Source organism: Seriola dumerili, unplaced genomic scaffold (genome assembly GCF_002260705.1).
Source record: "Seriola dumerili isolate Sdu_G_001 unplaced genomic scaffold, Sdu_1.0 BDQW01000113.1, whole genome shotgun sequence".
NCBI classification, from domain to species: domain Eukaryota; kingdom Metazoa; phylum Chordata; class Actinopteri; order Carangiformes; family Carangidae; genus Seriola; species Seriola dumerili.
Genome location: NW_019174368.1, coordinates 1,603,689 through 1,623,282, shown reverse-complemented (window position 1 = coordinate 1,623,282; position 19,594 = coordinate 1,603,689). Strand labels below are relative to the sequence as shown.

Genomic DNA, 19,594 nt, shown 5'->3' with positions numbered 1-19,594 from the left:
TTTTGGTTCACAGTGATACAGATCTGTGTCTGAACTATATTGATTCTTACAAAAATGATAACGCTCAAATTTAATTTAGCGACAGTGAATATCTGATGGATTTCTGCAGAGAAATTTTTCCAACCCTTCCAAGTCACACTTTATTTACTTGAACTTTGCCTTGTGCGCTCCACCTGCCTGTGTCTTGCTACCAGCGAACTCATTGAGGTCCTTGTGAGGGATTTGGCCCCTAAAATTAAAGGAATGTGCGGCTTTAGCTTTCTGCTTAACAGTGTGTCTATAAATTGAGTCCAATAGAGACTCCTGGAATTTACTAGACACCTTACTATACTTTACTATACACCTGGCTGAGAAATAAGTGAAACTGACACATAGGTTAGCTGTTTTCCCGTTTCTTCGAAGCTAAGCTAACCGACCACTGGTGGCATATTTAACATACAGATATGATAGGGATATTGTAGGACACCATACTCTGCTCTTACAACAACTTTCTTCTTTGGGTTTTGACAATGCTAGATGCTTGTGGTGTCAGAATTATCTTTCAGACAGGCCCCAGTTTATCAAAATAAGTAATATTCAGTCCTCTTTTCTCCCCATTAATAAAGGAGTTCCCCAGGATTCTGTGCTTGGACCAACCCTATTCTCTGTTTACATAAACAATATAATTTCTTCATTAAACAATTGTAACTTTCATTGAGATATACAGATGACGTGGTCCTTCTACAGCTATCATTTAACCTCCTTCAAAGACACTTTCATAACTTGAAAACTGGTTCTACACTGTGCAAAGACAAAATAGATGTTGTTTTCAAATGCAAGAAATATTGACTGGTGGTTTTAGAAATTTGTTCTACTAAAGAGAGCGCAATACTTTTAATGTCTAAACATTTGGGTTGATGAAAAACTTATCCACATTGAAATGCTGTTATCCAGACTGAGGTTGATATTGGGTTTTCTTTTGCAGAAATAAATCTAGTTTTTCTTTGTTTATGAGAAAAGGAATTGTTGAAGCAGTTTTCCTCTCTGTACTGGATTACAGGGATGTTATGTATGGGCCGGCAGCCAGTTCCACACTCAAACCATCAGATGCAGTATATCACCCTGCATTAAGATTCATCACTGGAGATAGTTGTGGGACTCACCATTGCCTACTGTACCAAAAACCTGGTATCACTGCTCTATCAGAGGAGGGACCAGCATTTATTCTTATTTATTTATAAAGCTATTTGCTACAGAGTTAGGAAGATCTGCTTTCTACTGTTACTGTGCCCCACACACTTTGAATATGCTTTACCAAAACTTAAAGTTGACCTCAATGATTTTATTTATTCTAACTGTAATTTTATTAATTATTTATTTGTCTCGTTGTCAATTTCTACACTTTTACTTTTATCACTGAAAACCCTGTAGAGATAATATATGAATATTGTAAGAAAAATAAATAAATAAATAAATATGACAATAATGACATGCGTAATAGCCTGGACACACTTATGGTCCCAGTAGTGGTTTCCTTAGGGTGTATGAGGTTGATGTGGTCCCCGCGCGCTCACGTGCACACGCGCCCTGCACGGCCCTGTCTCCTCGAGCTGTGTAGACTGACACAGCGCCACAGGTTTTCAGCGGCTGACTCAGTGCCCGCATTAACTCCGTCACAGAAGGAGCTCCAGCCACACCGACAGCTCAGTACACACACACACACACACACACACACGCATACACGCATACACAAGCTAGATCCGGGAGCTGCTCAAGTCCGCGACCGCCGACACGGAAAAAAAAAAAGTAGCCTGTTGAGGAAGGAGAGGTCGCCGGCTGCTGCTGCTGCTGTCGCTGGAGCAGGAAGGGATACTTCAGGTGCACTTTGTTAGCACAGTTCCACACGCATCTCAGTGTCGGACGGGAGATATCAGAGTCGAAAGGGAACCGAGTGGGACGTCTGCTTTCTTCCGCAAGAAGGTAAGTCGGTCTAAGTTTCAGTCCAGCGGTTTTTCTTTTTTCCTGCCTCACATTTCCTTAATGGTAATGGACACTTTCACCCCGAGTGGAGTTACATGTTTCCTTTTCATTAACAGGTTTACCTCAACGGTGTGGTGGCTAATGTTTGGGTTTTTACCACAGTTAAAACAAGTGTATTTGTCTTAGAATATCAGCCATTTTCCAATATCGAAATTAAACTTGAGTTAATCGGTTATCAGTGTTTGAGTCTCTGTCTTTCCCTTGATGAGAGAACAGATGTGACAGCTGCCAACTAATCAATGGTGCTCATTTCCTGTGGGTCAGGCAGCCCTGCTGGCTCCTGGCTCAGCAAACAGTGCCAGCTGGGGGACCTGGATGCACCATCATCAGGCCCTATTCACGACAATAGCCTGTATTTGTTTTAGTGGAGATAATGCAGCTCCAGTGTGCCATAAAGCAGCTCCCACTCTCATCCATGCTGCAGACTCAGTGGACGGCTGTCCTCTCTGTCCTGCCCTGATATCATAGCAGGTGCTGATGTGGGGCTCCTTATCAGAGTCATCACAGATGCTCGGTGTGATCTGACCTGACTGCTTGGTTTGTTAGATTGAGATGTTTGAATTTGATGCTGTTGTTCTACAGTGTTACCAGTAGTTTTATAAGTGCAGTCAGTTGTGTTGCTGTGAATATATCCTGTGTGTCTTAAGGAGTTTACATACACAGAGGGAAGTTGACACCGCAGAATTAAGCAACACAGCACAGTAACAAGAAAATACTTTGTACATCTAGTCACTTATATGTCACATTAATTGAAAAAAAAAGGGGAAGATAATACAATTTAAAAAATGTCTGCTGACTGTATGAGCCCACTTTGCCTGCAGACAATCCTGAGCTGCACAGTAAACTTGGAGGACATGTGACTGGGTTTATCTCAGGCTTAAAGCTGAGCTGATGAGAAAGTTGGAGCAAAAAGAAAAAAAAAATTAATATAGTTTTAGTGTGGTATGGGATCTATAAGTACACGGAGATGTACCTTGGAGACCCTAACGCAGCGCAGGCATCATGTGATTTTGGATTTCACAGCCAATGTTTTGAGAGATTAGAAAGACTTGAGAGTTACAGCTTAAACGCGGGTCTTTACGTAACACCCAGAGAACAATTTTCTGTGAAAAGGGGATTGTGATTATAGGGAATGCACCTAGGTTTCAGACTCAGCAGTGATGTAAAGCTGCGAAAGGGTGTTGTGTCATTTTCCCACCGTCAGAAAACTGCAGTTTCATTACAACATCAACCATCACACAAGACTGCACAGGCTGCTTCATGCTATAGTGGACTGCGAGTTAATATGTGTTACAGAAAAATCCAGGGAAGACAAGTTTGAAGTTGTTACTTGTAAAGGTTTCATCACCCGATCCAGCTTTAAAGGTTTTCAATAAGTGTCAGAGTTTGAATGTTTTCGTCAGACAGCAGCAATATATTTTTGTGTCCTTATTCATGAAGTCCTGTAACAATAGTTCTTTTAAATAGTTTTTATTAAGTAGACACACAAAAACAAGCTATCAGTGTACAAATGAGGAGCTGGACTCTCACACACCAGCACTATTTTGAGAATAAACATGTATAAACAATAAATGATTTAGCCAGGCTTCTCTAATTTCTCAATAATGATCCTCCTCTCCTCTCCTCCTCTCTGGTTGTAGTGTGATAGATATCTCTATCCTGCTCTGGAGACCTCCATCTGGCCAGTTAAAAGCTGAGTGAACTGACTGCTTTGACCACTAATGGTTCTTGCTGGCAGCTGAGTCCTAGTCCCGTCTCCACGGAGATGAGTCTCTCCAGAGAGAGAGAGAGAGAGAGAGAGAGAGAGACAGGGCTGAGCTGAGCTGCGCTGATTGCTGATTGATCAGCTGTGTATTTGTTGTGTGTGTGTGTGTGTGTGTGTGTGTGTGTGCATTTAGAGGGATAGCTCTCTGCTCTCCTTTTCATACCCAGAGCTGTGCGTCTGCTCTCCCTCCTCCCACAGTTTGGATGACTGACACTAAAAGGCTTAATGGCAGGTAATCTCATACCTGTCCCCCCCCATGAGAGATTACACTGACTGTGAATGGTTATAATGAAGCAGATGGCATAGCTTCCCATAATTTAAAAGCACAAATGCTAGCTACTCTGAACTTTATCTCAGCGTTAGCCTTTTCATTTCGATTAATAGAGTTGTAACAGGACTCTTCTCATCACAGATGGATTTCACTACAGTCTAGCCAAGCTCTGATTCTGTTGTAGATAAATCACTTTGCAACTCATGTAATATTCTAATTTGCAGTGCTAATGTCACAGTTCCACGGGACTGTCGTAATTCAAGGCTGCTAATGTAGCCAGCTATCACCTGTATTACCTTTTCACTCAAAATAACCTTTTTTTATGTACGTTGTAATAAACTCCATTTCCACATAATAGGCATTTTACACCTCATGCAGCCCAAAGCGGAACCACCCGCGACAAGTAACCACTAACATTTAGCGCAGATGTGTGTTTACTGGGAAAAAGATCTATCTTTGAGTTTTAAGACTTAATATTGGATCGTTTGGCCTCAGAACTTGTGACAAAAAAAATCTCAGCTCAAGGTCTAACTTACTAGCTTCGCCATTGTTTTCAACACCATCATAGAGGGAAGGTTCACAAAACTCCTTCGTCTTTGTCTAACACTTTATACAACCACCAATCAGATCAAACAAGAAATAAAAATAAGTGTTTGTCATGTTCAGAGACTGACTGCTTTGGTAAAGCGTTATCCACTAAACACCCTCATGTTATCTTAATTATCTTCATTTCTTCTTCTTCTTCTTCTTCTTCTTCTCCCTCTCCAGATGGCATCAACTGACTCGCGGCTCCAGCAGCAGCCCTCTCAGAAGGATGCGGCCGACCAGAACTTCGACTACATGTTCAAACTGCTGATCATCGGCAACAGCAGCGTGGGGAAAACCTCCTTCCTGTTCCGTTACGCGGACGACTCCTTCACCTCCGCCTTCGTCAGCACCGTGGGCATCGACTTCAAGGTCAAGACCGTCTTCCGCAACGACAAGAGGATTAAGTTGCAGATCTGGGTGAGTGAGATTAAACATGCGATACGTTGTGGTTTTGATTTGCGGTGTCACATTGCGACACCACGCTGCCTTTTGTGAAAGGCAAACATAAACAACAGGTTTTTTTTTTTTTACTGCCAAACTACAGCCACGGCTTCTAATTCTTACTTCTTGCTTCTGTCTCAGTCTGTTCTACAACTCTATGTGAACTCTAATTGTTTTGGCTATAAAGGACAAACAGGGAGGTAGAGAATAGGAAAGTAAGCCCACGAGGAATGTTTGTTGGCACCAGGACATCCCTCTCAGTCAGCGTCATGTCTGATAGGAGGCTCGACAGAAGACCTTTGAAGATGAAGTTTGTGTGGGACTGTGGTTTTGGCCATTGCGCAAGTTTAGCCTGCGAATTGTGCAAGTGAAAAAGGATGACTTCCTCACGGTCGACTCATGGTTTCTCTTTACCCTTATCAGGCATCTACCAAGTGTTCACAGAAATGTGTAAAGAAGTAAAGGAGTGAAGTTGTCTCTAGTCTTTTATTTGATGCCTCAAACCCCAGTTGGAGGTTATTGTTTTCCAGCGATGTTTTATTTTACTTGATGAGCCGTCGAACTGGATGAGAGATGAGAATTTAGTTTTCTGATTTCTGATGTTTCTTTTATTGCCTGTTAGTAAAAGGTCTTTTCTGCAGTTGAGTTGATGGGGACATTTCTCAACAATAATAATAATATTCTTTGCACAGAGGCAACGAGAAACTGTCTTACATCAGATCCTCATTATCTGATGAAACTGACTCTAATAATCACTCTCTTTCTTATCTCTGGGTTTGGTCTCCTGAGGGAAATATCTGGCTAAATGCTCCACTGTGTTTACCAGTTAGTTGCTAACTGTGTCTGTCTGCTGTTGGGTGCTGAGCAGGTAGTGCACAGTGGCCCTGATGAGAGCAGCAGCTGTGAACCAAAGCAGTGACACTTGTGGGATGGAAAGCTAAAACAGTGAGCTGAAAGACAGTAAAATGCTCTGCAGAGCTGAAGGTGATAATTCACCACAAGCGCCTCCTTTCACATACAAGTAGTCATGTGAGCCATATAAAAATACTGCGTCAAGGCTGCTTTAAATGTACGATTCGTGGAACTACATTATAATTTGCCTGTGGCAGTTTTTAAGTTTTGACCAACATGGCAGCACGTCACTGCATTATTTACTGTAATTCACAATTTAAAAGGGCAACTATACAAGTACAGTAAATACTAATTAGCAGTTTAATAATCAGTATTTAAAGTGGAACTCCACCAATTACAGGGTTATCTCAGTTACTTTTTTGTTTAAGTTTTGATATCCATAAGAAGATATATTTGTGGTTTTAAGTTGCCTAGCAAAAGCCTCTCTCTAGTAACAACAGGACGTATTTGTCGGTCTCTCAGCCTCTCTTCTGATTGACTGACTGTTTCCTTGGAACGCCTAGATCAAGCCGGATCAATACCTCTGCCAGTCTCAATAAAAACTGACCTCAGGTTTTGCATTGCAGGACTTTTACATTGTACTAAAAGGTATTGCCTTAATATCTGTCCACCCACTCCCCACTCCTCACAGCGCACTACAAATCCTATTGATATTGGTTGTCGAGGCTGCTCAAACAGATGATTCATTTGAACCAACAGTGTGTGAGCCTCTGTATGATACACAAACAGTGACCGAGATGAATCAGCAGCGGAGGAGCCCACACCAAAACACACACTCACCTACCTGACCAAACATGTGTCTCTATTAGATGACTCGTGTGACACTGTAACAGTGGAGCAGGAGGGCCGAAAGAATGAACTGTAATGACTGTATGACGTGTGTGATGCAGTAGGGGTTTTGAGACGGTGGGCATATTGTTTGTGCCTGCTCTTGGCTCAACTACTGATAGTGCTGTCGGACAAAGGGACCCGGTATTTCCTTAGGTCAGGAAGCAGAGGAAGTTCCCCATCAGCCTCTGACAGAGACATAATGAAGACATACTGCAGTGCTACTGGAGCCGTGTATTTAAAGGGTGTGGGAGCAGCGGGCTTGTCCTCCGTTATGTGGTGTTAATAATCAACTTTGTGAAATTTTCAGGCTGTTAAATTCATCTTAGCTCCCGTCTGTAAGAGATTTCATCCACTTCCACAGACAAAGAGTATTGTTGATGATCCCGTGCCAGCTGCTAGCTTCCCTTTGTGAATCACGGAAAAGGGCTAGCCTGATAACACACCGCATGGCCCTTTGCACAGTGAATACATAGAGTCAAGCGTATGCACAGTGTGTTCACACTATGTACACATATTGTTTACCTCCCTCCTTTTTGTGTCATGGAATTATGTTCTGATCAAACACACACACACACACACACCTTTGGCACACTTAGCATAAACGCAGCCACACGTATGTTGTGTATGGTAACCCGGGGAGGATGATATCCTGAGTGTGTGTGTGTGTGTGTGTGCTCCTGCTTTGTGTTGGCAGTTAAATTAAACACAGGTGACGTATGTTTAAAGATCAGGGTCCCAGTGACGTCAGAGTCTCTGACTATGCAGAGGCCTGATTTAAACCCCTCCCTGTCCATCACCATACATATACACATGAGGGAGCAGCTTGTGTTTACTGGCTGGGGTTGATTATAGCCGCCCTGGAGACAGACTGTTTGGTTAGACGTCCCATTACGCCGCCAAATATTTGATCATCTCTGCATGGATGAGATAAAGATGGACCTGGAATATTTCACACTTTATTTAAACAAAAGCAACCCTGACGGAGAGCAGATTCTGACTGTGGCATTTGGAAAGAATAAAAGAAAATACGGGGGGGCGGGGGGCAGTTTCGATCTCTTCTGTCTCTGATGGAAGGAGCTCCGCAGCACACTGCCCCTCTGTCTTGTCCATTTTGTAAAGTGAGACGGATCATTCAGGCCGACCACCCGGAGCAGTCCAGGCTGTAATGGAACATTCATAACCTTCAATGGCCTCTGGTTACCTGGACAACCCATTCCTCCTCCTCCTCCCCCTCCTCCCCCTCCTCCCCCTCCTCCTCTTCACTGTGAGGAAAACATCAGACAAACACAGACACATACACACAAACACGCAAACACACACACAGGTCCGTGATGCAAATGAAGGACTCAGACTACCTGTTTGATCTTTCTGCTTTGAGCATCCACTGAACTATCTTGAGCCGCTGACTGTGACATCACACACAGCCTCCATTTAATTAGAAGATGCTTCTGATAAACAGGTCACTCATTATGGAGGAGGAGGAGGAGGGAGGGAGGGGGTGGGGGGTGGGAGGGTGCCACACCTTCTCTGACTCTGCGATTCTTGCATTTCTGTTATCTGCCTGTTTCTTCTTGCTGCCTGGCGACTGATACAAACCAGAAGTCCTGCTTGATGAGAAACGATTGTGGCAGGAGCTCATATCTAAATGCCATCTCCTGGTGGACGGTGTAGAGTGGAGCAAGTGGCATTTTGATGTGGTAATGAAGCCAAGTGGGCGCAATCACATTTTGGCCTCTCCTTTTACACTACACAGCACCCAGGGTCCATAACTATCTTTTTACATCTTTACAGACTATAAATTAAACCAGACATAAAACTAACCTGAGATTAGTTTGTAAATGCCTCATTACAAGTTTCTCATCACTAATAGTTTTATCTCAATTAATGTTTGAGAGAAAATTGATAGTTGCCTTTTCTGGCTCATGACCAGTGATTTATTTGATCAGTGATTCCCAAACAAGAGCACTTACTTGTATTTCTGCAGATGTCAGAAAGTGTGTGGAAAGATCGTGAAGTGGCTTAGAAAAAAATAAATTCTGATTTAAAAGAAAAAAAAAATGTAGTCAGCTGTTACACCTGAACACAACAGGCTGTGATTGAGAGATGACTGTACACACCTAAGTACAGTCTGAACTGGAAAAGGCCATAGTTTGAACAATATTGCCCCCTTGTGGTTACAAATCATATAATGAATGATCACATGGGAATTAATGTTTTTTTTTGTTTTGTTTTATAGACTTTGATAAATGTAAAAAGAATATATTATAAAATATATATATATTTTCTGTGTGTGTGTGTGTGTGTGTGTGTGTGTAAATGCAGGATACAGCAGGACAAGAGCGCTACCGTACCATCACCACAGCCTACTACAGAGGAGCCATGGGCTTCCTGCTCATGTATGACATCACTAACCAGGACTCCTTCAACGCAGTGCAGGACTGGTGAGTTGGGCCTGTTTAAACACACTCCGCGAGGTGTTATATCTGTTGTCCCAATCGGTGTTTTTCGTTAATATTATCTCAAAAAGGAGTTAAATGAAACTGGGTATGAAGTTGAGCCATGCGCTGAGGAAGAGCTAACCACCTTTTAGTTTGGATAGCGCCACCGTGTGGTCAGTCGTGTAGCACTTCTGCTCCTAAGTGGATTCTTTGGTCCTTCACGTATCTCTCCTTATAGGTCGAGTCCATTTCTTTCAATATCGTTTTGCCATTTGTTCATTTTTTGCAGAACTTTTTAACTTCTTTCCCCGACTTCCTACAGATTTCACCCAAACTTCACCACAATTGTAAAGTCACTTGTTTGAATGATCTGGACCTAAAATATCTCCATTGGCTTTATGATATTCAACACTATTTCCCTGTAGAAGGTCGTCAGATCTTTGCATTGTGCAACTAAACATAGATGACATTTTCACATACCAACTCTGAAACATTCTGCACAATCCCATGGCTTTTTCCTATCAGTGGAACTACAGAAACTTTATAAATGTAATATTTAATAGCTGATTATACAGGAAAGTGATTTGTTGGATTGTATATATTGTTTTACAGATCCATTCTAACTGCTTTTAATAATGTAGACCACACAACTGTGTGTCTGTCCTTCAGGGCGACGCAGATCAAGACGTACTCATGGGACAATGCTCAGGTGATCCTTGTCGGTAACAAGTGTGACCTGGAGGACGACAGGCTTGTACCCACAGAGGACGGCCAGCGACTGGCTGAGGAGCTGGGTAACACCTGTGTATTATTTGTTGTTTTGTACTTCTTTTTAAAAACATGTATACATCTGTTAGTTGATATTAAATGAAATGAAATCACCTTAAACCACTTGTGTGCTCTTGCTCGCCCTCAGGTTTCCAGTTCTTTGAGGCCAGCGCGAAGGACAACATCAACGTGAAGCAGGTGTTTGAGCGTCTAGTGGACGTCATCTGCGAGAAGATGAATGAGAGCATGGAGGGAGACATCAACCTCGTATCCAACCACAGGAACCAGGGCCTTAAAGACTCGCCATCAGAGAGCCAGGGGGGCTGTGCTTGCTAAACCATCTGTCTTCTTCCCACACACACACACACACACACATACACACACACACACACACGCTGATACTCCTACATGAAGATCAACTCCTTCTCTGTGCCTCAACCAAGCAAAGTGCCGCACCTCTTCCTCTCTCTTCACTCCAGCCTCGTCCAGCTCTGCTTTGTCCGCACGTCGCGCTGCACAAACCAAAGGACAGCTAGCTGAGATAATCGTCACCGGTGCTGTTAGACCCCCTCTCTGCCCCCCATGCCTGGCCTTCTGTCTTTTCCCTCATAGAGGCCCACTCTGCCTCTGTCTGTGGTGAGCTGATAGTCCAACAACACCTGCCCCGTGCTCTGTCCGCTCCCCGCATCAACCGCCTTGACCACTTAGCATCATTAACTTACTATATTTAAAACATTCATTCCTTTGATTTCCTGTGTCAGATATTTGTGCAGATAGCCAGAAGCTAGAGTTGCCAAATGTGTTGGAGTCACAGATAGTGTGTGATAATATCTGTACTTTGACATTCACACAGTACATGTGCTAAAGTTTCACTTTACATTCGTCTTAACTCAAGTTTACAATGACGACAGCAGCTGGCCTTGAAAAACCATAGTCGATATTGTGAGCTCTGTTTTTTGCTAAGAGACATTTATTGGATTTAATTGTCGCAGCTGAACTGAAATGAATCATGTTTCTGCAACTGAAGGCCTTATTATTTTTAAGACATTTCTTGGACGCTTTATGCTCATGACTGATTTAAGGAGAGGAGCATGAGTCCTTTTTTCTTTTCTTTTTTTACAGCCTCTTGAAATGATCTGCTACTTCATGTCTCTACTAATGTCATCCTGGCAAGTCTTAAAGAACAAGTTTTACATTTTGGGAAAAACGCTGGGTGTTAGACGAGAAGTTTAATATCAGTAAATATGAAGCTACACCCAGCAGCTGGATAGCTTAGCATAGCACAAAGATGTTGTTTTTTTTTAGTATGGATAAACAAATGAGACATAACGTTAGGATTTTATCATCTTTGGACAGAGCCATGCTAACTGTTTCCCCCTGTTTCCAGTCTTTGTGCTAAGCTAAGCTAACCGCCTGCTCACCGTCGCTTCATATTTACCATACATGACATATAGCTCTTCGTATCTAACTCTTTCCCAAAATGTTGAACCGTCTCTTTAAAATAAAATCTGATTCCATTAAACGTTGAAGAATAATTCTTTAAATATTGACGTGTCAGCGCAGCGCGGCCACATGAAATTCAGGTGTGAGAACAAGTATGTCTTCGTGTTGATTTTTTTCACCCCTAGATGATTTCTCTGTTGTGAGATTCTGAATATACTTCTCATGATCCATCACTCATTATGAAAAATAAAGACGATAGATCAAGATCAGCATGATAAAGAATAGGATCAGCAGGATGTGATCACGACCCTTATCATGTATTTAGAATCTTAATGTCAGTGGTGAGCTGCTGTGCTGCTCCTCGTCTCCTGCGCTAACCTGATTGTAGCTGGGAAACGTTGTTGTGCTCTGTCCTCTCCTCAGTGTTCGTGTGCTCGTGTGAGGAAGTCGTTTAACACTGGCGACACTTGTGTTTGTCACATGACCTGCCTCGTGGCATGTCCTCGCTCCCCACTTTGTGCCACTCTTTCTTCTCTTACACACACTCACACGCGCACACACACACACACGTTTTCACCATTACACACATACAGACGCACATACTGTTCCCCTAACTGCAGCATGGCAAAACAGTTGGCATGGCAAAAATACTATGCTTAATAACTTTAATAAGTATTTACAAAGTAGTGAATTAACTTTCTATTGTTGTCATTGTCACTGACATAATATCTGTTTTTGCAAATGCAGCACCGTGTGTGTGTGTGTGTGTGTGTGTGTACTCAGAAAGGGAAGAACACTGATCTCTTGATAGGTTTATGTCTCAACTGTGCTGTTGCCACCATCAGGAAACGTAAGGTGCTGGTGCCGAATGTTAGTCGGCACCAGTGTTATCCTGTGTCACTTTATATCCCATTACTGTAAAATCTGTCCTCTTTACGTTTGCCACCTGTTCAACTGTGCAGCTTTTGTTGTTCATTTATACTGTTTTTGACATTTCAGTATTGAACCTGCTGGAAACTGTGTCCTGATTGATGAAATTGAAATTTGAAAATCTCACAAAAGGACATTTGCTTTGCCATTTTTATCAATGAATTGCCATTAACGGTGCCGTTCCACGTGCTGACTACTGACTGTCAGTTAGTATCAACCACAACCTCTACACCACGATAGCAGCCTCACGTTGCCAGGCCAAAGCTCATTGCCGCTCCGCACAGAGGGAGGGAGGGTTGGGGTCACAACTGGTGGTCAGTCCACTCCCTGCTATTGTGTAAGCCTGAGGTCAGTTATCTCTGCTGTCAGCATGTGCTGCTGGACAGTGAATAGTTTCACAGATAGCTGGTGTTATCACCTCATCTGCACCACGGTGAGTTTAACATAAGGAGGCTGTGTATAGTCACCGACTCATGACACTACATTTGTGTTACCCCATTTGTGTAAAAGCACTGTGTGGTTGTGCAATCTATTTAAATGGAAGCAGAGGCATCAGAGAGTGTGTAGTATCTGTGACAGTTTCACTATGGCGGCGGCTGCTGCTCGTCTACACGCTGAATGTGCTTCAGTTGTACCTGGCGCTACTGTGCTCATCTGCTGTACGGCTGATCTACTGGCTCTGATGCTGTTGTACAAATAGGTTTGTAGCATCGAGAGCTGCTAGTCTGGTGTGTCTTCTTTCTTTCTTTTTTATGTTTATGGTCTGTGTTTCCATGTGTTGCATTCCTGATAGGTAGCTTTTTAAAAGAGGTGAGATCAGATCATTTGATCCCTTTAATGTAAGTTCTGAATGTGCTGGATGGAAGCTTTGTGAAAAAGTGCATCTTATAAACAAGAATAAATTGAACATGTTGAAATGTGTATAAGAAAAATAAAGAATATATTCATTACAAAAGGTGGGGAGTAATTGCCAGTCATTGTTTTCAGTTACTTATGGTACAACATGGCTGGTACGTGTGTATGGTGAAGGCAGCATCTTAAGTGTAATTTATGACCATGCATCCTACCTCCTGACCCCAAAACATCAGGTCTGGGCTTTTTTTCATGTTTTATCTGAAGAACCAGAGAAACCACACTCTGCCATTGTCCCCCACAACAATGCAGGTTTCCTCATCCTTCTCTTCCTGTTACCACAGCCAGAAAGAAGCTACCTTCCCTGTGCAGGGCCTCTGCAGAACTTCACTCATCTGATGTTTGGTGTTTCACTAAACTGGCTGTAAAGACTGTGGAGCTGAATTTAACTAAGCTGGTTCAGTTCTGTTACCATCATCATCACCATCATCATCGCCATTGTTGTCATGTGAGTGAAATACAGCTTGTATTTACATCAGCTCCCATTTCACTATAGGGTAGGGCTGTCTCCTCCTCTTTTGAAGTGATGTAAAGAAGCGCTAAATTGCATTTAAACTGACGGGGATGGGCCGCTACGCCCCCCTCTGCTACTTATCGTGGGTGAAGAAACAGGGTTGTCTGCAGCTCTGATAATGCTGGTCAAACGAAGAAAACATGTGGGTGCAGAAAGTAGATAAGAAACCGTTTTGGACTGCTTCTTAGGTGTGTGAGTACTCTACTACTTGGACACATACAGGGATTAAATTGGCCCGGAGCCAACCAGGAACTGAGCCCAAATCGCATCTTGAAGGAGGTCAGCTTCAGCTCCTGTGAGATGCTCAGAAGTCCATAAAATAAAAAGAGTAAAATTATTCCTTTTTTTAAATTCTATCTATCTATTCATCTATCTATCTATCTATCTATCTATCTATCTATCTATCTATCTATCTATCTTTCTGTCTCTCCCTCTCTCTCAACGTTTGCGCGCTTTTACGCACGGCACAAGTCCAGTGGGCGCACTTCCTCGTTCACTAGTACAACCAGCACAAACAAGTTGTAAACATCAATGAGCGCGTGATTTCCGCCCATCATCAGGAGAGTAAAAAGTTTTGTTAGACTCTTGCCCCTCCTCTCCCTCACTGACTTTGGGAGAAAGTAAACAGCTCAGCTCTACTCACCTTATCGCTCACAAGCAGGCGCGTAACCGCGCTGCGCTATCCATGGTATCTAAACAAAAAACAAGCCTCCCCCAGGCCAGAGCCGAGGCGGACGCATTTGTGGCAGGTTATTCTCCAGTGATGCAGGTGAACAACAGAAGGCCAACGTTTTTCTGTTCACAGAGAAGACAAAAGGATGTCATGTGATCACCTGAGCCGAGTGTTGGCACTTTTCATGGTTCTCTGCGCCATGCGAACCGCTTCCATCGTCCAGGGCGCGCGAGATTTCGAAAAGAAAGGTAGGGTAACTTTTTTTTTTTTTTTAGAAAAGAACTAGAAGAAATATTGAGTAACTGACTGACAGTTAAAAAGAAAAATAGAGAAATGATGTGTTGGATACACCTTCCGTTGCTCCAGTCTGTTTGTGACTGTATTTCGTGTCTAAGACATCAGAAAAGCTTTCGGCTGACCATCATGATCTTCTAGCTCACATGGTGCTCTCACACGTCTGTTGCCCCCCCACCTGTACCCCCCTTAGTGTCTATGATGCTGAAGGTAGAGCCAGAAAATCCCAAATGCTTTGCTGAAGGCAGGAAGGACTTAACGTGCTTCTGGGAGGAAGATGAGGAAAGAGCTGGCTCTGTGGACCAGTACTCCTTCACATACAGCTACCAGTAAGTCACTTTCAGTGTAAGACAGTGTATAACAACAAGCCACGTTGTGTCCAATATGGCCAATATACATAGGGTTTCTTTTTCTTTCTTTCCTTTTTCTATTTCAACCAGTAGTCTACAAATAAAACAGGGTCATTGAAGAATTATTTCAAGGCTTAAAAACTGTTTTTACGACCCAGCATCGTGCCAGGTCAGAACTGTTTGTGGACTCATTTGAGAATTAAAGTACTGCTTTTGAGCTTCTGTCTCTCTCTGTCCTGAGCAGTCAAGAAAACAGCAGCAGATGCCCACTGAGAGTTCTCCGTGCAGCAGGTGGGAAGAGGCTGTTCCTCTGCCACCTGAACCAAACCCAGATGTTTGTCCAAATGGACGTCCGAGTTCATCGGCAGGGAGTTCTGATCCACAATCGCAGCCTCCTCATCGAGCTTGTCTGTAAGTTATTTTACCTGTGAAACGCATTTGAAAGTTTTATGTGAGAATGTTGGATTAGACTCATTTTCCTTGTCGCTAAATTTCCCAGAAAAGTTTTTTTTCAAACTCATAGAGAATTAAAAACCTGAAGCTGCAGTTCCCAACAGCTGCTTTGTACTATCTTTCAACTCACTGTTTTAGTTTACGTCCATCAAGGTCGACATAAGCACGACCCTGAATCAGCTTCAGTGGTTGTCTTTAAAGTTTGTTTCTGATGATCCTGAGTGCCCAAATATTTGGTTGTTGTAGGTTTAAACAAAGCTGTAATCAATACACACTCGAGCTACACATGTATGTGACATTAGGGTACGTAAGGGTACCGATGGGGTAAGGAATAATCCTCCCTGACCAGCTGCCTGCTGTCTTTCTGAATGGCAGTTCTTCTTGACCCTCTTGCCAATGTGGCGGTGAGCAGCACAGGGAAGCAAGGCCAACTGAATGTCAGCTGGGTGCCTCCCCCTCTCAAGTACATGGATGACAGCATGATGTACGAGGTCAGCTACGCTACGGCGGACAGCCATGTGGCGCAGGTACGGCGCTGATACGTTAAAAGTTGAATGAAGGTTCAAGCAGCAGGTTTGATGGTCGGGGGACTCATGGACTTCACTGATGAGTTGAGGACTGTTTTCCAGGTCGAGGTGGTACGAGCTAGTTCAGAGTTGATCCTGACAGGCCTGCAGCCAGGTACAAAGTACAAGGTGCAGGTCCGTGTAAAGCTGGATGGGATTAGCTACAATGGCTATTGGAGTGCCTGGAGTGACCCAGTGTTCATAGAAACACTGCCTGCAGGTGAGGATTCATTTACTCCTTCACACATCCAACACACAAAAAAAAGAAAAAAAAGAAAGGGAATATGTAGTCCCACATTTTTACACGTTTTTATTTCTTTTCTTAATTGGTTCCCTTTATTTCTTTTCTTAATTGGTTCCTAGTGTTTTGCAATGACTCTTCTTTTGATCATTTTATTCCTCCAGAATTTGACCCACTCATCATCTCCCTCACTCTGATCATCTCTTTCATCCTCGTCGTGCTGTCTCTCACCATGCTCCTGTCCCATCGCAGGTTGGTCAAACAGGGACACAAGTGCATTGCTACTTTTCTAACCACATAAACATATATGGTTGCTTCTGTAAGAACCTTTAACATTGAGAATTATATTTTCAGTATCTATGCTTTTTTTTTTTTAGGTTTCTTACAAAGAAGATTTGGCCGACTATTCCGACTCCTGACGGCAAGTTCCAAGGTCTTTTCACCGTTTACGGCGGGGACTTTCAGGTAAGAACCGGACTAAGACTTTACAGCCACACCAGTGGCTCTGCGAGGCTGTGCTTCAGCGCAGCGGTGGTTTGAGCTACGTGCTAACATCAGCACGCTGCATGCTCAGAATGACGTGTTAGCATGCTGCTGTTTAGCACCATCTTACTTTAACTTGTCAGGAAGCTAACATTAGAACATTCAATAGCTGGTCGTGGTGTCACAGGAAAAATGTCATGATCTTTTCCTGTGTTTTTGTACAGGAGTGGTTAGGGCAGACCAATGGAGGCTTGTGGTTGACTCCGGCTTTCTTCTACTCAGAGGACTACCCCTCTCCTCTGGAAATACTCTCGGAGCTCAGCCTTTGCCCCTCACTGCCCTCCCCGCCTCTGCCACCCACGGTCCCCAGGGCTTTAACCGCAGACAGGAAGGAGGACAACGATGTGAAGAAAGGCCTGGATGGGAGAGAGCCATCGGAAAGGGGCAATTCACCTCTGACAGAAGGATGGAGAGCCACACCGCAAGACCACTGGTTGATGGATCGCTTACGGGCACTTCACCAGCGCCCCATGCCCTGCTCAGAGTCCTCTCTGCTGGAGTCTCAAGACACCTACGTCACCCTGAGCGCCAACAACCACAGCGAGGACGAGCACCTGGATGATACTCTTGAGGAGGCGTTACCCCTCGAAGTACTTTTTGCCTCCAGAAAGACAGTGCTGTGTGAATCTCACTCCGACCTGGGATCTGTGCAGCAGAGCTCTGGTTCAGGGCGTCTTTCATCGCAGTCCAGCTTTGAGTACCCGAACCACGCCTGGACGCCCAAAGGCCCGGGGTACACCTACATGGCAGTGGCAGACTCTGGGGTCTCTATGGATTACAGCCCCATGAGCAGAGTAGACGACATTGGGAAAGTGGTTATCTACGCCAACGAGTACAAGAATGAGCTCCCTGCTCACAGAAGACCATTCCTGCCGAGGCAGCACTCTGTCCACGATGACCGCTGAGAAGGAGCTCAGCCGCACATGGACTGAGACTGGGGGCGAGCTCGGAGGAGGGTACCTGGATATACACGCAAAACTACAGAGCCTCATATCAACTGTTAAGAAAGGCGTATCAAGGTTTTGGGCTCTGACTGACTCATAGTGAAGTGTAAGCTACAGGACTCCAAGTCCACTGGATGTACATACATCATTTCTACTTTAGCCAAATCATCCCTGATCTGTACAGGACAATGCCATTACATGGAAATGGCAGCTGTGGTTTATGCCAAATACTGATATTCATTGTAAAGGTTGGTATGCTGATCTCTTAGTATCCTATCCTGTAGATCAGATCAGGAATATTTCTATAACTTCACCAAAATTCAAGCCGAGGGGGTGAACTCCCTGATCGTTTCCATGGTGATTTATTCATGTTTGAGCAACGTGTACTATTATTTTCAAGCTTAAATGACAGAACAGCTATTAGGTTAAAACACAGAGTAGACGTACAGAACCAAAGGACTGTGAACAACACGGGCTGACGCACTTTCCCTCTCCCTCTGACGTGTCTTAAAGGATAAGACTGGTGATATTCTTTGTTTTTCTTGTTGTCAGCAAATCCCATGAAAAGACTTAAACCAGCAATAAACTGATCCTTCAGCACGTGCCACAGAGCTCCACATTAGTCCAGTCTAAGACTAAGAATTTAAAGCCGTTCTAGCAGCTCTGTCAGGCAGTACTTTGGCATAGCAGTGCTTTTTGCTCAACGCTAATGTCAACATGCTAAAATGCTGACAGTGTCACTGTCTTTAGTTTAGCATGCTAAATGATGCTAACTAACAGGTTGACGGGGAATCTAATTAGATTTGCAGGTCACAAACCAAAGTACTGGACAAACTAATATTTGACTTGGTGACACCACATGAAACATTAAAGTGATCACCAAAGGTATTAGTTTACTCTGAGGGGTGTGAATGGATGAATTTTAATGGCAGTCCATCCACAAATGTCACACTGCTAGCATTGTGAGTCAACCATCACACTGTGACATGTTCCTCCATATCACTGACCACAGTGGTTTATTTGAAGTAAAACTCACATAAAGTATTGTAGTGCTGTGAATACTCATTAGAGCACCAAATGTGTATTAATCCACTGCAGAAAATAGTCCCCAACAAATTTAATCAAATAAACAAACATTTGCTAAAAACTACAGCGCCAAGATATTCTAGAAAATTACTGAGCCTGTTTTAAAAATTTAAGTATATATTTATATATATATATTTATTTTGAGGATTTACATTTTTAGTAAGAAGGCAGATAAGGGAAGGTGAAAAAAGATATAATATTAAGATATTGCTAGTTTTGCTCCTCTCATGGGCTTTGTTGACAATAAAAAATTGGAATATTGCCTTATACCCTCAAGTAACAAAACACACAGCTTTCACTTGGACCCGACAGCTATTAAGCCAGTGTAATTTCCAAACCTGATAAAAAACTAACTGTACTTGTAAATAATATTATGATGCTTTTTGTATTTTATCGCAGTTGTTTCAGAGAATGATCCAAGAACACCCGAACACATAATCAAATAAAATAAAAATAAAAATAAAAATACTACTACTGTAGGCTGTGCAGGAAAGTTTTAAGGCAATATTCATTCTCAGGTGACTGTAGTCGTTAGTTTAGTCTCTCTCTTGTCATGTTTGCTTTTAGTCATTACTGCCATCTAAAGAGCAGAGCACACACGACATGTCTATT

The 19,594-nt window shown here is 43.1% G+C and overlaps 2 protein-coding genes across 2 annotated transcripts; both read left to right on the top strand.

Moving 5' to 3' along the window:
* The first annotated feature begins 1,698 nt into the window (after positions 1–1,698).
* Positions 1,699–12,346, top strand: LOC111223689 (ras-related protein Rab-3D-like). Its single transcript, XM_022747925.1, has 5 exons — positions 1,699–1,959; positions 4,824–5,060; positions 9,150–9,268; positions 9,935–10,059; positions 10,182–12,346. Exons 2-5 carry the CDS (start codon positions 4,824–4,826, stop codon positions 10,367–10,369), a joined length of 669 nt encoding a protein of 222 aa, XP_022603646.1. The 5' UTR covers positions 1,699–1,959; the 3' UTR covers positions 10,370–12,346.
* A 2,113-nt stretch (positions 12,347–14,459) lies between these two features.
* On the top strand, positions 14,460–19,097 carry LOC111223701 (erythropoietin receptor-like). The gene is made up of 8 exons (XM_022747940.1): positions 14,460–14,753; positions 14,993–15,128; positions 15,394–15,560; positions 15,978–16,129; positions 16,232–16,388; positions 16,574–16,661; positions 16,787–16,874; positions 17,117–19,097. The coding sequence occupies exons 1-8, from the start codon at positions 14,651–14,653 to the stop codon at positions 17,855–17,857; spliced, it is 1,632 nt and encodes a 543-aa protein (XP_022603661.1). The 5' UTR covers positions 14,460–14,650; the 3' UTR covers positions 17,858–19,097.
* Positions 19,098–19,594: the final 497 nt, after the last annotated feature.

Excerpts from the sequence above, each read along its gene's own strand:
- LOC111223689 (XM_022747925.1), top strand. The coding sequence starts at position 4,824 with ATGGCATCAACTGACTCGCGGCTCCAGCAGCAGCCCTCTCAGAAGGAT. Across the intron at positions 5,061-9,149 it reads GGATTAAGTTGCAGATCTGG|GATACAGCAGGACAAGAGCG; the intron begins GTGAGTGAGATT and ends GTGTAAATGCAG. Across the intron at positions 10,060-10,181 it reads GCGACTGGCTGAGGAGCTGG|GTTTCCAGTTCTTTGAGGCC; the intron begins GTAACACCTGTG and ends GCTCGCCCTCAG.
- LOC111223701 (XM_022747940.1), top strand. The coding sequence starts at position 14,651 with ATGTCATGTGATCACCTGAGCCGAGTGTTGGCACTTTTCATGGTTCTC. Across the intron at positions 15,561-15,977 it reads CCTCCTCATCGAGCTTGTCT|TTCTTCTTGACCCTCTTGCC; the intron begins GTAAGTTATTTT and ends TCTGAATGGCAG. Across the intron at positions 16,662-16,786 it reads ATGCTCCTGTCCCATCGCAG|GTTTCTTACAAAGAAGATTT; the intron begins GTTGGTCAAACA and ends TTTTTTTTTTAG.